The sequence below is a fragment of the Gymnoscopelus braueri genome (genome assembly GCF_963280865.1).
Source record: "Gymnoscopelus braueri genome assembly, chromosome: 10".
NCBI lineage: Eukaryota > Metazoa > Chordata > Actinopteri > Myctophiformes > Myctophidae > Gymnoscopelus > Gymnoscopelus braueri.
Genome location: NC_137611.1, coordinates 43,885,152 through 43,906,523, shown reverse-complemented (window position 1 = coordinate 43,906,523; position 21,372 = coordinate 43,885,152). Strand labels below are relative to the sequence as shown.

At 41.3% G+C, this 21,372-nt stretch overlaps 1 protein-coding gene and 1 pseudogene across 2 annotated transcripts; both read left to right on the top strand.

Annotated features, from left to right (window-relative positions):
* Positions 1–4,469: 4,469 nt before the first annotated feature.
* On the top strand, positions 4,470–6,921 carry LOC308093729 (4-galactosyl-N-acetylglucosaminide 3-alpha-L-fucosyltransferase 9-like; annotated as a pseudogene). Its single transcript, XR_013935110.1, has 2 exons — positions 4,470–4,546; positions 5,575–6,921. The product of XR_013935110.1 is annotated as a 4-galactosyl-N-acetylglucosaminide 3-alpha-L-fucosyltransferase 9-like (transcript).
* A 9,991-nt stretch (positions 6,922–16,912) lies between these two features.
* On the top strand, positions 16,913–20,870 carry LOC308093330 (4-galactosyl-N-acetylglucosaminide 3-alpha-L-fucosyltransferase 9-like). The gene is made up of 2 exons (XM_080439664.1): positions 16,913–17,139; positions 19,468–20,870. Coding segments are annotated over exons 1-2 (1,089 nt in total). The 5' UTR covers positions 16,913–17,137; the 3' UTR covers positions 20,555–20,870.
* The last annotated feature ends 502 nt before the right edge of the window (positions 20,871–21,372 follow it).

The following is a 21,372-nucleotide window of genomic DNA, read 5'->3' as shown; positions in this document are numbered from 1 at the left end:
TTCTCTCTCTCCTCTCTCTCTCTCTCTCTCTCTCTCTCTCTCTCTCTCTCTTCAATCTATTCCGTTTCCATGTCTCTTTCTCTCTCTCTCTCTTCAATCTATTCCGTTTCCATGTCTCTCTCTCTCTTCAATCTATTCCGTTTCCATGTCTCTCTCTCTCTCTCTCTCTCTCTCTTTCTCTTCAAATCTATTCCGTTTCTCTCTCTCTCTCTTTCTCTTCAATCTATTCCGTTTCTCTCTCTCTCTCTCTCTTCAATCTATTCCGTCTCTCTCTCTCTCTCTCCTTCAATCTATTCCGTCTCTCTCTCTCTTCAATCTAATCCGTCTCTCTCTCTCTCCTCTCTCTCTCTCTCTCTCTCTCTCTCTCTCTCTCTCTCTCTCTCTCTCTCTCTCTCTCTCTCTCTCTCTCTCTCTATTCACTGGCCCCGTATTATCGCTGCTTGCAGCTATATTTTTATGCTTCTTTTGTCCTTCATGTCACTGCTTTATGTAATTATTTTATTTCAAAACAAATTGTTGATCACTCTCATATCATATCTACTCTTTTCTCACTTGCCATTCTATTTGCCTATGCATGTTGCCATGAGCAAATACTGTACAAAACAAAACAAACAAGTTATCGATGGCCAAAACGCAAAACCTCCTATCTGAAAAATGTTCATTGTTGGGAAAATGAAAAAGAAAACTACAAAATGTTGTATTTTTTTTGCACAATGCTATTTTTTTATGAAACCCATCACATAATACACCGTTTCTGGATGTCTGGACTATATTACAATTATTATATGTTAATTACACTTATTTCATATAGCAAATGCAGATAGGAGGTTTTTCCCCACTTTTCCTGGATAATTCTGCAGATAGGAGCTTTTACACTTCAATGTTAAGTGATTGCATAACTAAATAATGACAAATAATACTGGCTGTAAATACATACATTTACAGCTGCAAACAGTTGCATCAGTGGTGTGGTCTAGTTTTTTTCCCGGAGGTATACGATAATCATTCCCTGCACGAGATGCGCGTGGTCGTGGGTATACGCTAGCGCGTTTTCAATGGATTAAATGGTAGACTGTATACGCTTTTCCCCAAAAAAATCTGCACTGTATACAGCGTAACACGGTAGAACACACCACTGAGTTGCATTGAATGCTTTTTTATTTTATTCAACAAAAAAAAAAAAGTTTGCAGGGCAATGCTCACAAAAAATGTGCTAAGAACAGTCCCCAGCAAGAACCTAAAATAAAAGTGCTTACAAAAAGGACAACAGGAATACAATTAGGTGGACTACAAAACAACTGGCCCAGGCACCCCTCGACATAATCCCCCCTATACTCTCTACCCCCAACTCCACCACCTGAAATACCTCCCCACTCCCACAACCCCCATTCCCCCCAACCAGCACACCACATGCCCCAAACCCCACCCACCTAAACCCTCATGCCCTCCAACTCCCCTAACTCATACAACTGGATCACCAACCTTGTGTCCAGTGTGGACAGTGGAATAGTATGTAAGATCATTGAATGTCTTAAAGAGCCTATAAGCAAGGAGGAAAGACGGATGCCTTGACCCTAGAATTACCAAAGCCAGGGAGGAGATGAGAGCAGCACACAGGGACTTTGTCGCTGACCAAAAGGGAGAGGGTCTGAGGGAGGAATATAAGCGGAAGAAGGAGGAGCTATACCACGTGTATGCAACTGGAACAACAGGAGCTGACCCAAAAGATCAGGGACATTAAAGAGGTGCATGTTAACCAGAAGCATGGCAAGAACTGGAAGCTCATCAATGACGTTTCTGGCAGAAGCTCTTCTCAGACTTCTGGGGAGAAAGCGCAGAGGAACGAGTTGAAACATGGTACCAGCACTTCAAAACACTCCTAGGAAATCCTCCTTCAACCAAAGAAGAGGATGATCCTTCTGGTATGGGAAGGTCATGGAAGACAGATCATTCACCATGGATGAGTACCAGAGGGCCAAGGCTACTATCAAGTGAGGCAAGAGCTGCAGGGAGGATGGAGTGATGTATGTGCCCATAGACGAGGTGGTGTTGGATTTTATCAAGCACACACGTCTAGCGAGCTGCCGAAGCTGTGGCGCAAAATGATCATCAATCCAGTACCAAAGTCAGGCGACCTCACCAAGACAGACACCTCCAAGGCATTAGCCTGAGCTCACAAGTCGCAGGTTTTAGACCCATCTCAGACCCTGTACTGAGAAACTCGCAGAACGGCTTCCGCCTGGAGCGAACAGCAGGCGGGCAGATACTGGTGCTGAGGAGGATACTGGAAGGAGTAAGGGAGCGGAATCTTTCAGTGGTGATCACCTTCATGACTTCCAAAAGGCTTTTGGCACCATCCACCGGGGGAAACTGATGAACATTCTCTGGGCCTACTGAGTTCCTGAGAAGATGGTTCAAATGATGGAGACAAGCTACTCGAGGCAGTCCAGGACTTCAAATAACTTGGGCCTGGACTGCTTCAATGGAATAGGACCTGAAGGTCCAGGGGGTACTTGACTAGAATGCCTTGCATGGGATGAGGAGAGTGTGGAAATCAGACATGGGAGAAGACCTCAAGAGGCGGCTGTTCGTATAGCTACAGTGTCAGTACTGCTGTATGGGGCTGAGACATGGACCGTCACAGCACAACAGGAAAGGGCCTTGGATGGAGTCTACACAAGAATGCTACGAATGGCACTAGTCACATGGACAGACCACATCAGAAATGTGGTCCTCTACGGTAACTTACCATGGGTCACAGACAAAGTCAGAGAGAGAAGGATGAGGCAGGGCACTGCGTCAGGCACCCATAACTAGTGGCAAGCAAACTGACACTATGGGAGCCAACCCAGGGCAAAGCCAGGAAAGACAATAAGTGCACCACCCTACGTAGATGAACTTCGGCGTAACAGCTTAGCTAACAACACTGTAGAGCTCAAGACCCTGATCAAGACCCTGATGCTAGATAGGAGAGTGTGGAGGGCAGCGATTCAGGAGTCCTGAGTTGGTGTTGGCTAGACCACACTCGCATCGCAAAGACCCTATCCTATATGCTCCGGCCTAACTGGCCCATGCCCCCGTCAACATACCCCCCCCATACCCTATACCCCCAACTCCACCACCTGCAATACTCCCCCACTCCCACAAACCCCATCCCCCCAACTGCCAGCCCACACATCTCCGCCTCCATAACTCAAACCCCCATCCCACTTCAGGAGTCCCAAGTTGGTGTTGGCTAGACCACACTCTTGCATCGCATCGCAAAGACCCAATCCTATATGATCCGGCCTAACTGGCCTATGCCCCCCTCAACATAATCCCCCCCCCATACCCTATACCCCCAACTCCACCACCTGCAATACTCCCCCACTCCCACAAATCCCATACCCCCCAACTGCCAGCCCTCACCTCTCAACCCCCATAACTCAAAACCCCATCCCACTCCATACCCTCATACCCCCAAATCCCACCCAACCCATTACCCCCACTCCCAGAACCCCCGATCTCCATGCCCCCAACCAGCACACCACAACCCCCAAACTCCACCCACCCAAACCCTCATGCACCCCCCACCCTATAACCCCCCAACCGCCACCCCACACCTCCCACACCCCATAACTCCAAACCCCATCCCACCCCCATACCCTATACCCTCCAACCAACACACCACAATATTCTCACAGGTTTGTTGGCTGCCACGGTGTTCACGTGTGATTTTGATCTGCAATTATTAAAAAATCACGACATGGACGTTCACATCTAAGCAGCAATGACAACCTCTAACCACAAGTTCAAAATGTTCAATGCCAAAACCTCCTAGCTATACCTAAAAATGACCTCCTATCTACATAGATGCACATAGGAGGTTTTTACCTAGAAATAGTTAGGCTTACAAACAAACATTATGTTGTTAAATAATGCTTTTTTAATGCTCATTTTGAGATCAAGACATTCTACAGTACTGTAACAAGTAATACCATTAACATTTTTGATCAACTCACACTCTTGGTGTGATAAAAGTTTCACCACCTGACACTAATCATTAGCAATCAACAAGGCAATGCAATTAACTTGACAGTTACTAACAAATACTTAACTAGTAAGGGTGGAAGACACTTTTTTATTTTGAAAATAATTGATTACTACAAACTGAAAGACATTTAGACGGTCTACATAACATAGAATTCCCAAGTTTCAGCTCTGTCTGCTGCTCAACTAGTTCTGGTGCAGATAAGAGGTTTTGCGCTTCAACATTTTAGCACTAATTGGCACTGAACAAGATAGGAGGTTTTAGTCAAATGACTTTTTCTGACAAAATGAGGGGCGGGACTATCTTGCAGACAGACTGAGCATGTGCAGCATAGCCTATAGTCCTCATCCACAGTGAAATCCGAAAATCATGAAATTTGCTTAGGAGGTTTTGCATTTTGGCCATCGTTATGCCAGTTGGACCATTGCTTTTTCTGCGAGTCTTTCGTGGGTAGGGACAGAAAGAGCATGATCACCTTGAACACACACAAGAATTGGAGGATAATCCATTACAAAGGTGAGCCAGAGCATTATGAAAAAGTATATACCGTAAAATAAAAAAGACTGTGCTAAGATTTTATTTGATTACATTTTTTCAACTGATCTATCCTATGATATAGAATGTAACCATTCTGTGTGCCACTTGACTTTGACTAAGGGTTAAGTAGTTTTGGATAGTGGTGAATGGAGAGTCAGGTCTGAAGAAACACTTGGTAAGGATCTATTATAAAATAGGCAAAGTTAAATAAAGTAAAACATAAAAATGTAATAAAAAGGTCCTAAGGTATTATGTTGTCTTTGGTTGTGATAGAAAGCGTATTAATTAAGCTCAAATCAGAACAACCATGATGTATTGACTTGAGCTATCGTTTCATTCGGATGAGTCGTGACTTGTATTACTGTATATTCCATTTAAAAATAATTATTATTGCTAATTTTGTACAGAATTTTTTTATGTGTACATTATTCTCTCTCTCTCTCACGCACGCACGCACGCACGCACGCACGCACGCACGCACGCACTTTGAGTATTATCATTATAATCATTATAGGGTTCAAGTGGTTAAGATTCTATTTATTATCTCTGCCGGGCCGGACGACCAAATGGTTTGTTATGTTTTCACCCCTGTCCCTCCGTGTGTGTTAGTGTAAAGCTAATCTCTGGCACCAGTAGACCGATGGGCGTGAAACTTTGCATGTACATTTCCGTTAGGCCAAGGAAGAATGTCTGCCCCAAATTTTTCAAATCAACCTCAGGTAACAGGTCACTTGAAAATTTGGCCTATAACTCTTGAACCATAGGTTGTGCAATAAAATAATAATCATCCCCGGATTCCTTAGATCATTATGCAACTCCCCTCAGTCATATTCCAGTCTGATTGGCCATGATTGACTTTAAAAATTTGCGGGCCCTGGTAGCCAACCCAGTGGAGTCATGCGCTCTGAGAAGCGTACTTTTCTAGTTTATGCATTAGGCTGTTCGTATTTTAACACATTGTGAAACCAAGTGCTGTCCAACTAACTTATGCATTTTTTACTATACAGGATAAAGATGCCGGGTTTAAGCAAGAAGTCACGTCTTGAGATGTTAATGGCTTTAGGAGTGATGTGCACAATGGTAGTATTTTTCTTTTACTTTGAGAAGGCATCTCATTCTGCCAGACTCTGCCATTGGAGAAACCACAGAAAACCGATTGTCATTGTGTGGACGCCGCCACTCGGTGTAAAGTTTGATTTCAGGGACTGTGTGACCTATTATAACATAGATAGCTGTGAGCTGACATATGACCGATCTCTATACAATGAAGCAGATGCCATCATTTTTTTCCATAAAGACATTCATCCGAACTTGGAAAACTTGCCAAAAACCCCACGTCCTCATTTCCAAAAATGGATTTGGTATCACGTAGACTCGTAGAGTCACCGACTCATACAGAAAAAACTCCAGGTCTGGAAAATCTGTTCAATCTGACACTGAGCTACAGACGAGATGCTGACATCACAGTAAGGAATGAGCTTCTAACAAAGAAAACTGTGACAGATAATGATTTTGTCTTGCCAAAGAAAGATAAGGTGGTCTGTTGGATTGTGTCCAACAGCGTTACAGCCGGTGTAGCTGCCAGGGTACAATACTTTAAAGAATTCAGTAAGTACATCAATGTCACTGTCTATGGTGAGGCTTACTCAACACGACTAAGCTATGAGGACTTTTTCCCAACCTTGGCAAGTTGCAAGTTTTATCTTGCATTTGAAAACTCCATTCACAGAGACTACATCACAGAAAAGGTGACCGGACCTTTGGCAGTGGGAACGGTGCCAGTCGTTCTGGGCCCACCAAGAGAGAATTACCAAGAGTTCATCCCACCTGGCTCTTTCATTCATATCAATGATTTCCCAGATGCCAGATCACTGGCAGAGTATTTGCTTCAGTTGGACAAGGATGATATGAAGTACATGCAGTACTTCAAGTGGAGAAAGTTCCTCAAAGCTACACCTCATCTTCTGACAATACAGAATGAGTTCACTCAACCCATTTGTCTTGCCTGTGATCACATTTCACGGGACAAGGGTTACAGTGCTGTACATAATCTGTATGACTGGTACTTTTCATACTGACACAATTGTATCGCTGTCTGCTTGTCTATCAATCAATTTGAAGAAGCAATAACAACCAGAATGCTGAACTGACGTGACATCAGTAAATCAGGAGTTAAACAAATGTGTATGTATGTATCTATGGAAATGCTCAGAATACTTCCAGCTTGTCGGAAATATAATTGAAAAAAATATTGAATTATGATGTCAAACGATATAAACTATTCTAGTTCAAATTACGTTGGAGACTAGAGACATTGAGATATACTGTAAAAGGCTAAACAGCGCCCCGGTCCTCCTGGTGAAGAAAATCATTGCCGTTTCTACAGGTGGATTTTGGCTAAAAGTGCAAAATGTGTTGCATAATTCTTCTTCATAGCAAATTCGAGCATTTGTAGAAACAAAAGACACGCACGTGTGTAACTGATGGATTACAAGTTTGCAGCAGTCGATCTACAGATTTAGTATTTTTTACAATATTTACATAATTCATGTAATTTATTATTTATTCTTTGTGACAACAAAGTCCAATGTACAAGCTTATGAATAGCAATGTGCACATGTGTAGATTGCAGTGTACGAGCGCTCAAATAAAGTTCTACAAGCTCTCGCATTTTTCAATGTCCCCTGCTTGCTCAGTTCAGGTTTTGCAACAGATGTATTGCATGTAGCAATATCCGAGCGCAATAGTTTTACGAGTTTGTGATGTGTGTGTGTGCAGATTTGTATCTGTATATATATATATTGATGTATAATTATAAGAGTAGTATAATGTGAAGCACGGAAGTCAGCGAGTAATTATTCAACTTACAGATATAAAAGGGGTAGGAGTTTATAAGTTTTACTTCATCTCACTCCTTTTCGTATGTTTAGATTTCCAAAATTCACCAAAACACAGGAACTTGCATCTACTCTGGTGTGTGTGTTTCTGGGGGAGTACCCCCAGGGAGTACTGCTATACAGCTCTGGCACACTTCTCTAAACAATTAATAATGAATAACTATATAATAATAACCTATATTCCATAATAATAACTATAACTAAATGTACTTTTAAATTGACTGTAGCCTATAGCTGACATCGACACTAACAATGATATTTGACTTTGAACAAAATGATCCATATTTTGTGCTTGCTTAGAGTATAACATAATGTGTTGTGTTTTGGTCTGATTGTCTGGTTGATTTTTATTTTTAATTTGGTTAAATGTTTTGTATTGTGTGTTTACAGTATATTGTACTGCTGTCTTTAGGACCCTCTCAAAAACGAGATGCTGCATCTCAATAAATAATTTCAATCAAATGCCTAATTCTATTTTAGGAATTAGGAATTATGACAAGCTGACCAAGATACTATGGCAGTGATGTTGATGTACAGCCTCAGTGGCCAATGGGGCATCTACATATTTATGTATGTGAGTTTGACCATCAGATGCTGCTCAAGTGTTTCCATTCAGAGGAGAAAACCCCCACAAAGCTAATTTATCAGCTTCAATTTCATAGTGTCCCAGGTGCAGTTTCACTTGTATATCCTGTATCCTGTATGAGTTGTCTCCCCTGACTGGATGGAATTGGTATCCCAAATTGAAAATGTATTTTTTGTGTACGAAAAAGGTGGAGAGACTAGGAGACCCCTATACTGAAATAAATATGCTATGGTAATGATTACCGGAATAATGGAATATAGAGCTATTTAGCACTGATTATTATTAATAAATACATGTGTTTGAATTGTCAGTCTGTTCTTCTCTTAAAGTTCATTTTAACATGCAAGGCCACAACAAACTTATTATGGAATACTGTAAACAAGTAATTCTTTATTGTATTGACTGTCCTAAGTCAAACTGTGAATATCAGCAGCCATAGGACAGCATGGAAGGAAGACTTTTATAACAGTCAATGACCTGAAGTTGGCAAGGAATATCGTCTTTTAGCCAACTGAGTTGCTGTCTGACAGATTATAAAACTAATAAAAGTGGCTACAGTGGTTTTTTTTTGTCCTCCACAAACAGATCTTGTGCTTTAATATGCTATGTATGCAGTATTATGCTTTGATCTGCTGTTTCTTTGTAAGGTCTAAGATAACTATAAAGATACTGTTAAATCGTTCTAACTCAAGTCGATGTTGATCACATGACTATAGAGATACTGTGATCTGCATCATGTTTGGACAAAATCTGCAGGAGCAATCGGCGCTCCTGGTGGCGCTATAACAGGCCAATCTATAAAAAAAAATGTTCCTCCTTTTTTTAGTTTCTTGCTGTTGCATCTTAACCTGACTCCGCCAGATGGGGCGGTATTGACTTCACAAGTTTACAATATAGCCTCTATCTGGGATCGCTCAGAGATTGGAGTTTTAACCGACTGTGCCCAATCGAACCAATCAGCGGCAGCTACGGGCAGGATCTTGGCGAGACCGGGTGTGACGCCATCGAGAAGCGCCTGTTCCATGTAGTTATTTCACTATTCATCATGAACAACAACACTACGTTGCGCAGCTACTATACGTCATGTAGACACGTCAATATGATTGGTTGGAGTTAGCATGCCCAGACGGTGATAGCCAGACGGTCCCATCCAATCACCTGCCAAGTAGCTTGAAATAAGGGACCGCCCTCTTAAGCAGTTGGGCTACCGAGATACCATGGAAGTAGGTTGTGAAACAAGTGTGAAGCAAACTTCTTCCATCTGGCGGAGTCAGGTTAGTTGCATCTCCCCTTCCAATAAAGCAAGGTCAAGTGCCCTCCGCCTGTCCATTATCGGCACTACACCTGAGATCTAGTTTGATAAAGATAGCCGCGGCCGCCTAACAAAGTTCGATAAAGTCACAACGTAACCGGGCGACAGACAAAGCGATTGCTAGTCTACGGACTACGGGGAGGGAGGGGCTTGAAAGCAAGTGACAGATGCCGAGGTGTAGGTTGCCTCATGCCTCACTGGGTTCTATTGGAGAGGATCCAATAAACAAAACTAGAGGCAACCCCACCCCCCAAATACTTTACATAGCTAATCCATAAAGTTTGCGTATTGGCGGGTTACTCAGACATGCAAAAGTGTCACTTTTCAGCTACAGTCACCTTTTTGAACCCAAATATAGTCCGGGAGCCAGGCCCAGCCCTCAGGATGTTCTCTGCTAAATTCTTTTCACTATGATTTCCTGTTAGCATATACCTTGGGCCATCACAAGTTCATACTGACCACCCCCAACTCGGGCCGTTTGGTCTCAGGGGCCCCAAAACCCCTTTTTGGGGCCGAAATGATGTTAATGGCAATATAAAATTTACTAAAATTACATAAATTGTCTTACACATATGAAATTCCGCATGGAGTATCCTGACACATAGGGGTAAGTAGTAAAATAGGATTCTAGTGCTTGCTACCATTGTATTTTTAGATATGACCTACAACATCCCCAGAAACACAAAAAAAATACTGTCCACTTGACAAATAACAACAAAGATGATTATTTTCCAGCACTTTATGGTGCATATCACTGCCTCAATTGTTTATAGAAAACTTCCCATGTCCCTAAGCTTCGGTTTGAGCCCAAGATGACCTTTGTATCTTGAAAATTACTCTTTCTGTAGCCAATAGTCTGCACTATACCTCAAATCTGAGAAAATTTAATATTCATAGTCATAGTAGAGGCCCTAGGAGGGCTCCACGCGCGATTGCTTATTTCTTTTCTAGTTTGGATTTTTAGCATCCATAGGACCTTTAATAAAGGGATTTCGGTGATTCCAAGAAAAAAAGCAGTCCAAAGTGTGTTATTTTTCAATGTTTTATTACCCCTATGAAACCTGCAGGATTGCTGAGTGGAACGGCGGCGAGACTGTCTTTCGGAGGGTGTGGCACGCTCAAATTTAGACGTAGCCCAAAGATGGAGATACCATTTGATTCTAGACAACCTCAGGTTTCCAATGCGACCAACGGTGCCATGCTACCTTGTCGGAAAGGGGGCTAAATACCAAATGAATCGGCCATCACCATTTTCCAAATGGTCCCTTGACCTGTCACCTCAATATATGTGAATGTAAATGGAATACATGGATACCTACAAGCCTCCCCTGTACAGACATGCCAAATGTATGCCAATCTCATGCAGTTTTGGGCAAGAACCATGCCGTTTTTTGCATGGTACAAATATGTAATAACTATTTGTATAACGAGACCACTTTACTGTATCTATAGCTGTATGAGACCACTGTACTGCATCTAAAGACCACAGTACTGTATCTAGACCACTGTACTGCCTCTAGATTCCACTGTACTGCATCTATTGCTATATGAGACCACTGTATTTGATCTATAGCTGTATTAGACCACTGTATTGCATCTATACCCCACTGTACTGCATCTATAGACCACTGCACTGGATCTATAGCTGTGTGAGACCACTGTACTGCATCTATAGATTAACTACTGTATCTATAGACCACTCTAGTGCATCTGTAGACCACTCTAGTGCATCTGTAGACCACTCTAGTGCATCTGTAGACCACTCTAGTGCATCTGTAGACCACTGTAGTGCATCTGTAGACCACACTAGTGCATCTGTAGACCACTCTAGTGCATCTGTAGACCACTCTAGTGCATCTGTAGACCACTCTAGTGCATCTGTAGACCACACTAGTGCATCTGTAGACCACTGTAGTGCATCTGTAGACCACTGTAGTGCATCTGTAGACCACACGAGTGCATCTGTAGACCACTCTAGTGCATCTGTAGACCACTCTAGTGCATCTGTAGACCACTGTAGTGCATCTGTAGACCACACGAGTGCATCTGTAGACCACTCTAGTGCATCTGTAGACCACTCTAGTGCATCTGTAGACCACATTAGTGCATCTGTAGACCACACTAGTGCATCTATAGACCACTCTAGTGCACCTGTGGACCACTGTAGTGCATCTACCGAGTCTTCGCGGCAACCACCCCCCACTGGGGCCCTCCCAGGCTCTGTAGACCACTGGACCAATGGTCTATAGATGCAGTACAATGGTCTATATATGCAGTACAGTGGTCTTTTGATGTAGTACAGTGGTCTATAGATGCAGTACAATGGTCTATATATGCAGTACAGTGGTCTTTTGATGTAGTACATTGGTCTATAGATGCAGTACAGTGGTCTAGATTAAGTACAGTGGTCTAATACAGCTATAGATCAAATACTGTACAGTGGTCTCATATAGCAATAGATGCAGTACAGTGGAATCTAGAGGCAGTACAGTGGTCTAGATACAGTACTGTGGTCTTTAGATGCAGTACAGTGGTCTCATACAGCTATAGATACAGTAAAGTGGTCTCGTTTTACAATAGGTTGAAATTACATATTTGTACCATGCAAAAAACGGCATGGTTCTTGTCCAAAACTGCATGAGATTGGCATAAATTTGGCATGTCTGTACAGGGGAGGCTTGTAGGTATCCATGTAATCCATTTACGTTCACATATATTGAGGTGACAGGTCAAGGGACCATTTGGAAAATGGTGATGGCCTGAATCATTTGGTATTTAGCCCCCTTCCCGACAAGGTAGCATGGCACCGTTGGTCACATTGGAAACCTGAGGTTGTCTAGAATCAAATGGAATCTCCATCTTTGGGCTACGTCTAAATTTGAGCGTGCCACAGTCTCCGAAAGACAGTCTCGCCGCCGTTCCACTCAGCAATCCTGCAGGTCTCATAGGGGTAATAAAACATTGAAAAATAACACACTTTGGACCGCTTTTTTTCTTGGGATCACCGAAATCCCTATATTAGAGGTCCTATGGATGCTAAAAATCAAAACTAGAAAAGAAATAAGCAATCGCGCGTGGAGCCCTCCTAGGGCCTCTACTATGACTATGAATATTAAATTTTCTCAGATTTGAGGTATAGTGCAGACTATTGGCTACAGAAAGAGTAATTTCCAAGATAAAAAGGACATCTTGGGCTCAAACTGAAGCTTAGGGACATGGGAAGTTTTCTATAAACAATTGAGGCAGTGATATGCACCATAAAGTGCTGGAAAAGAATCATCTTTGTTGTTATTTGTCAAGCGGACAGTATTTTTTTTGTGTTTCTGGGGATGTTGTAGGTCATATCTAAAAATACAATGGTAGCAAGCACTAGAATCCTATTTTGCTACTTACCCCTATGTGTCAGGATACTCCATGCGGAATTTCATATGTGTAAGACAATTTATGTAATTTTAATACATTTTATATTGCCATTAACATCATTTCGGCCCCAAAAAGGGGTTTTGGCCCCGAGTTGGGGGTGGTCAGTATGAACTTGTGATGGCCCAAGGTATATGCTAACAGGAAATCATAGTGAAAAGAATTTAGCAGAGAACATCCTGAGGGCTGGGCCTGGCTCCCGGACTTAATAGGGCAATTGTGTGACACACCTGACCCGAAAGAAAACAACATGTTGTCACCTTTTTCACCTCGGGGCTGTTTGCATGCCTGGGGTTTGCAAACAGGCAGGTTGAATGGTGTTGAAAGATGATGAAAAATCAACAAACAGCTTGCCATGATTTTAAATAAAAGCTCACGCAAGGTGACAGTAGCGTCCTCTGTACACCCTCCTGTCCGCTCCTATAGACAAACTGCAACGGACCAAGAAGGTGTTTTGTCCAGAAGTTCCGGTTTAACCAGTTTCTCAACGGACTATTATGATCAGGGAGGTCAGGGCAACCGGCCTGCTGTCATTTGGAACCTTTGGGTAGTTGTTCTGTGCAACATACACGTGCATGCGTGTTTATTGCTTTTTAGTATTTACTGTGAGGTTTATTTTCCTCTCAGTGTAATGCTCTGGTTAATGAATGCTATTGGTTGGGTAGCTTCTCAATCAAGAGCGGGGGCGGGGAATGAATGCTATTGGTTTTGTTGCGCGTCAATCAAGTCATCCCACCCCTCCTAGAGCATATCCTACTTTATCGTCAATTTTAAAATAAATGGGAGCATAATTTACCAAATGGCATATCATACACACACACACACACACACACACACACGCGCACACACGCACACGCACACGCACGCACACGCACACACACACACACACACACACACACACACACACACACACACACACACACACACACACACACACACACACACACACACCACAACCATACTTGCTGGGTTCCTGATTTGAGTGTTGGTGCAACAGCCCAAATGTTCTGGGGCATTAGATCCACTGTCTGATCTGGTACGTGGTACGCTATGAAGCATTACCATTTTGGACTTGAACACAGGAAATCCATAGCAAATAGTACATTTTTATTACTTTAGTTTAGCTTCACTACTTTTACAGGGTTCCTACGCAAGTATGGGATTTAATTTCCATGTCTGGATAAGTATGGGGGGGGGAAAAAAGAGCATGTAAGCACTTTATATTATTATTATTATTATATTACCCCTACAGTAATTGTACATGAAGAAGGGATGTTCATGTACAATTCACCAGTGAACTAGAGAGTAGAACTAAGGTCTATTGACTTTACTTTATTGGCTGTTAGATTAGGTAAATCATATCAACTATGGCTTCCTTATCATTTCCTTTATGGCTGTGTTTATTGTAATTTCAATAGACACTGCGAATAGACTGTGCAGCACAGACACAGAGCTTTTTTCCCCTTGTAATTTTTGGTTCTTATTTATAAAAGAGACTGTGGTATCTGAAAACCACAGACTTAAAGGTTCTATTACACTTTTGTAGTTGCCAACAACGCCATATTGTAGATAGTTTCTTGTTCCAGTGGTGTGAATGAATGGTTGTAGAATGAATTGAGTCATCACTCCAGCAGTGAGGTTAGATTCTTCCGATTTATTGCATAGTACAGAGTTCCACAGCCAGCTCCACAGCCTAACGGCCTGGAGTGGCACACACACTACAAGCTTAGCTTATACATGTCATAGTCTTTATAGCACTGAATAGGTGGGTGGGGGTCAGCCTCCAAAGGTGAGACCCCACCCAGACAAACAATAGATCACACTCTGAGTCCCTGATTCGATTATAAGGCAGGAAGGGGGGATGGGGACACATGCACAACAGCCAATAAAGCCAACAGCCAAACTAAAGTCAATAGACTTTAGTTCTCTTATCTAGTTCACTGGTGAATTGTACATGAACATCCCTGTTACTGTAGTGTAGGGGTTGAAGGTAACAATAACAATAGTAACCATAACATTGCTCTGTTTTAGCATTGACTGGGTAAGGTTTAGTTACTTTCAATGTGGCGTCCCTATTGTGGTCATGTCATTATAGGTGAACATTTTAAAAAATACAACAAAGTTCAAATGTATAAAGCAGTTGTGGCATCACGAGGGGACAGGTGATAGATGGGTGCTATATTCCTACACCCAAAATGGCCGTTGTAGAAATAACTGCAACTCCCAGGGTGCCTCAGCACACAAACAAGTGTGGGTGTTTGAGGCACCTAATTGAGGCAGGACTGAAAGAGCAAGCAAACACACAGGACAGAGACAGACAGAGGACAGAGGACTGGATGGAGCTGGACCCCAGGATGGAAAGGGAAGGCCTGTGTTAAGTAACCGTGTGGACTTTGTTTGGACTTAATAACATTATTCTCCCTTTGCGGACATTTATGTTTCCTTTGAAAATTGCCTTATGTTGGCCTACCTGAGTTATTTACCTGTGGGAAAATAAACCTAATTTCGTTTTCACCCTGGATTTTGCCTGTTTGATTCTGCACTGCCTCACACTAGCCCGCTCCATACCTCTCATGACGTTACACAGTGCTTAATTGAATTGTATGAGCCTATTGTACCTATCTACACTCTTGCAATTATTTGGCAACATAATAGTAGGCTATACATTGTCAGAATAATACAGTACAGTTGGATTTTAAAACTATTTATTTACATAATAAGCATATACGTACATGTAGCTATTTATACTTATATGTCAAATATGGTCTGAAGAATCAATAGAGAATTCTGGAAATTTGAGTTTGGAAAAGCATTGAATTTTGAAATGGAAAATGTTTAGGAACCCTGTTTTACCATAAAGTGACAAACAACCCATCTGGTAGAGCATGTTTTCAGAAAATTATTAGACCATTATTAGAGAAATCTTCTTGCATGATGAGGAAGTCTCAGACCTTGCATAGTTGAGATGTGGGATATGTGGAACAATGGAAAAAGAAAGGTCAGAGTAAAAAACCTCATACACCAGTAAGTACATGATGAGTGATTAGATAAGGATAAAGGGCATGACAGGATTTAAAGGAATGCATTGTCACAACAACCAGTGGCGTACCCACCATAGAGGCAGCCCAACTAAAATCTCGCCTCCCCTAGAAAATGAAGTAAAAGACAAAAAAAAAAATCCAAACAGAATAGTTTCCGTCGGACCATAAGCCTGCCTCGTCCATTCACGCGGGCAGGCAGCTAATCACCACCGTATCCATTCAGCAGAGCGACCCTCGCCTATAGTGTAAATGTATGCCTTTGTCTTCATGGGGTACCAGGAGTGCCAGGGGTGGGGGTCTGGGCCATCACCTGTACTCACCTGGCATAAAAGGGGCTCTGAGAGCAGCTTGAGCCGAGTACCCCCCCGCCTGCCCTAAATGTAATTCCTGGGAGCGCCACTGGTCACAACTACTTCCATGCAAGGGCTCTTAACTTTAATCAGAGGTGAGTAAATGTATAAACTTGGAGGTCTGGTGGTGATTTTGGACCCCCATGCTGTGGATCAAGGGTTTCCACTGATTATGATTGTGGAGTGTTATTATAGTTATATAGTGTTATTTTTGGACACTTTGAAACACTTTCTCTCGATACAAAAAAAAAAAAATACAAGCTGTACTTGTCCACTTCTGCCCTCCTTTGCTTTTGTAGCAAATGGATCCTTCTGAACAGATCTCTTTTTGATCTTATCCTACGCTTTAATTGTCTGACCACACCACAAACTGTATGAATCCATTGTCTTAAAAAATAAAAGGTTTCTCCAACAAAGGATTAAACACACATTTAGCTATTTTCAGGGAATTAAGTAGCTATTATCAAACATTACTTCTAGCTGTCTTGTGATGCAATAATGTACAGTACCATGTACAATACCACAAATCTCCTGCAACATATTAATGAGCATGTCATCCCAAATCTTTACGAGTCACCAACATTATTCAAACCAATTTGAATTCAAAAATTAGATTGAGAATATTCAGTATGTTTTTACATTATCATGACAAAAATATATAGACTATATTTTTCATTTTTTCAAAATATATAACTGTTCATTTGGTAGTAATATCATGTCCATTCTGTTATTGCAAGAACTCAATCAATATAAAGAAAAACCTCATGAGGGGAGGAGCAACAAGAGAGAGAGAGGCCAATGGGACAAGACTTGACCAACCAGACTGAGCAACAGATCCCTTGGAGAGCCAGCACATGCAGAGAGACCTTTCTTACACCCTGACCATCAGACGCTTAAGGAAGCCAGGAAGCCCTGCTTCATCTGCCTGCCACTACCACGTACCAACTCTCCTGACTGCCTGACCATGTAAGATAATCTCTGATAAAATTGTAGATGAAAAGGCTCTTAAGCTTTTATTTATTTGTTTATTAGGCTTGTAGTAGGCATGAGTGTGTACATTTCAATATCGGTGGTATTATTAATAATCAAATTAATAACCATAAATTTGGAATTATGTGTATTTAAAATAATGAGATGCCTGGGTAAGGCATGTTGGGCATGCCATTGGAGTGAGCATTCAAGTTGAGAGAGACTTTCCTCAGAGAATGGGACCATGATGGCAAGACACCTGAGGGCACAGGCAGAAGCACTGTGTTGGGGCCCTGAGCTATCAGATTACACTGAGTGTCTTTAGAGCTGACAGCTGGATGTTTTACATGGCTATTAGGAATCTGTTCCTTAAGTAAAATGATCTCTTGCTGTTGTTGATTACTCTTATTAGTAAGCTGTTCATTTTTATTTTTCAGACTTCTAATTGAATCTTGCAGTATGTCAATGCTCTGTTTTGACATGGCAATTTGAGATACTGCATCATTCAACGTTTCATTAAAGGAAGTGATGCATGATTTCATGTCTTTCACTTGGGCCTTAAAGTTTTCGTTGGTGTCATGCATCATATTCATTGTTGAATTAAATATGGCAGTGAGCTGCATGATATGATTTTGAGCAGTATCCTTTTTCAAATTTTGTTGCTGTGACAGTTCCTTTTTGGATGTCAAAATTTGACTCAGAATTTACATGAGTAGAATTCTGCGTTGCTTTCTCTAACGGTTGTGTATTCTTTGAATCAATGATTGTTAGTCCAAATTCAGAGATGAATTTTAGTGCATACAGCACTTTTTGAAACCACGGCTTGATATTAGCCATAATTACAATCAAAATCATTAATGAATCTCACCAATTCCATGAAATCGGTGCTCTGAGTTAATGTGTCTGGCATTTTGGAAATGATTGATTAGAGAATACGCAAGGATAAAGAAAATCTGATACTATTACACTACAGCAACAAAAATTAAAAGGATTTAGTTGAAAGGATTGCAGTAATGCAAGATTATTTTGAAGATTCAAACAAGCAAGGATAAAATTTGATAGATTCCTATAAGATTACTTAAGGATAACACACTAACACAGACTATGGGAACAGCAAGGGAGCGGAGGAGCTTTGTGATGCTGTATGTGTGTGTGTGTGTGTGTGTGTGTGTGTGTGTGTGTGTGTGGTGTGAGTGGTATGTGTGCCTGTGGAGTCCGGTTTCAGCAAGCAGGCTGACCCACTGGAATAGCTTTTTGACACACTACTCACGTCACAACTTGGACTGCCAAGATGGCGGTCTGGAACGGACGCTGTACTCTTAAGATGGTGGCGATGGCTTGCTATCTAGAGTAGCGTCACAGGACAAAGAATGTGCAGCACATTGGGTTAAGGCTAGTTATTCACAGTGAGCTGTCACATAAATTATGTCCAACCCGTACACTGAAAGTGAGAGGGTTAAATAAGGGGACTTACCTCGACTCGCAAAATAGGCCTAGATTAGCGAGGAGCGCGACCCTTAAGTTTTAAGCACAAGGAGTGTAGTTAGTAACTGTCTTAAACTCAACTTATACCAAATCAAATATTACCAGGTGAATGAAACAGGTAAGCTATGCCTATATTTCATTAAGTTACATCTGGCTTAGCACATCCTCCAATAAATGTTTGATCCTATTGGAAGGGTACTATAAGGAACTGTAATTGCTTATTTTGCACTTTCACACGACGTCAGTGGACTTTTCACGCATTAAGCATACAGTAACTGATTTTTGCGTTTTTACACGTTAATGGACTGGATTAACGTTAACTTTACGCAAATTGATGACTTTTTAGGCTCGCATTAATTTCTCTGCTCTTAAACTTTCAAGATTAGAAACAGCAGATCTGTGGGATTGCACAGTTGCTCAGAATAGCTGTTTGGGCTGCTGGACAGTGGCTCAAGTTTCACAGGCTGCCTGAAGGACTGAGGATTTTAAGCAAAGTTGAATTATTATAGAAGACAAACTTGTTGATGACACATCAAATCAAGGTTTTCGATGCCTCACGCGGGCCGTCAATTATGTAGTAGGCATGAGTGTGTAAATTTCAATATCGGTGGTATTATTAATAATCAAATTAATAACCATAAATTTGGAATTATGTGTATTTAAATTTTTGACTCTTAATTTTAAATACACATAATTCCAAATTTATGGTTATTAATTTGATTATTAATAATACCACCGATATTGAAATTTACACACTCATGCCTACTACAGGCTTATCTTAATTTTAAGACATTGTGACACTTAGTGCTGTCAAACTAACTTATTTATTTTACTCCACAGGAGAAAGATGACGGGTTTAAGCAACAAATTACATCTTCAGATGATAATGGCTTTAGGAGTGATGGTCACAATGGTAGTATTTTTCTTTTACTTTGAGAAGGCATCTCATTTATGCACATCTGAAATGCAAAAAATCAGTGACACTCTACCATTGGAGAACCACAGAAAGCCGATTGTCATTGTGTGGATCCCACCACAAGGTATAAAGTTTGATTTCAAGGACTGTGTGACCTATTATAACATAGATAGCTGTGAGCTGACATATGACCGATCTCTATACAATGAAGCAGATGCCATCATTTTATTTCATAAAGACATTCATCCAAACTTGGAAAACTTGCCAAAAGCCCCACGACCTCATTTCCAAAAATGGATTTGGTATCATGTAGAGTCACAGACTCATACAGAAAAAACACCAGGTCTGGAAAACTTGTTCAATCTGACACTGAGCTACAGACGAGATGCTGACATCACAGTAAGGAATGAGCTTCTAACAAAGAAAACTGTGACAGATGATGATTTTGTCTTGCCAAAGAAAGATAAGGTGGTCTGTTGGATTGTGTCCAACAGCGTTACAGCCGGTGTAGCTGCCAGGGTACAATACTTTAAAGAATTGATTAAGTACATCAAAGTCCACCTCTATGGTGCGGCTTACTCAACACGACTAAGATATGAGGACTTTTTCCCAACCTTGGCAAGTTGCAAGTTTTATCTTGCATTTGAAAACTCCATTCACAGAGACTACATCACAGAAAAGGTGACCGGACCTTTGGCAGTGGGAACGGTGCCAGTCGTTCTGGGCCCACCAAGAGAGAATTACCAAGAGTTCATCCCACCTGGCTCTTTCATTCATATCAATGATTTCCCAGATGCCAGATCACTGGCAGAGTATTTGCTTCAGTTGGACAAGGATGATTTGAAGTACTTGCAGTACTTCCAGTGGAGAAAGTCCTTCAAAGCTACGCCTCATCTTCTGACAATACAGAATGAGTTCACTCAACCCATTTGTCTTGCCTGTGATCACATTTCACGGGACAAGGGTTACAATGCTGTACACAATCTGTATGACTGGTACTTTTCATACTGACACTGTCAGATTTGTTGCACTTATTGTTCTTTTAGTTTTTTTTCTATTGTTTTAGACCACACATGGGCAACATACGGCCGGACCCGGCCCTTTGACCATCTCAATACGGCCCGCCTAGTCAAAAAAAAGAGAAAATGACTGCCATTAACTCCAATTAATAATAATGAATATTTACCATTTGAGTACATACCTGCATTCCTCCATCCGTATGTACTTAATTGTTTTATGTTTATAATGTAACAGTGAAACAGGGATTGAATCAACGCCTGAAGAACACCTTTCCAGGTAAAACGTTGGTATTCATTTAATAGATCATATCTGCATCATGGCTATTTGTCGCTCTGTCGCATTGTATCTTTTGTAGTACAGCTGCAAAAAAACAAAAACAAAATTGTAACAGAAAATTCTTGTTGTGAAAGCAAGGACCTTATTCTAAAGTAGTCTGGCATGTCTACCAAATTCATGCAGTTTTAACATAATTCAGTTTAAGTTTAAATTCAATTTGACAATGTGTGGCCCTTCACTCATTTTATCGAAGTCATACTGACTTGGCCCTCTGGAAATAAATGTTGCCCACCCCTGTTTTAGACTATTGGTTTAGGTATTTAAAGCACATTATTACTACTACCGTAGATTATACTGTTTATTGTGTTGATGTACTTTTTATGTTGTCATTGATGATATTTAATCACATTTGATCGCATTTTTACTATGATGCCTTTCAGACCCAAATTTAGATCAAAGAGTTTCTCTGTTGCTCATCGTTGATTATAACCATCAGTTGAGTTGCAACAGGTTCCATTTACAGTACCCTTGCT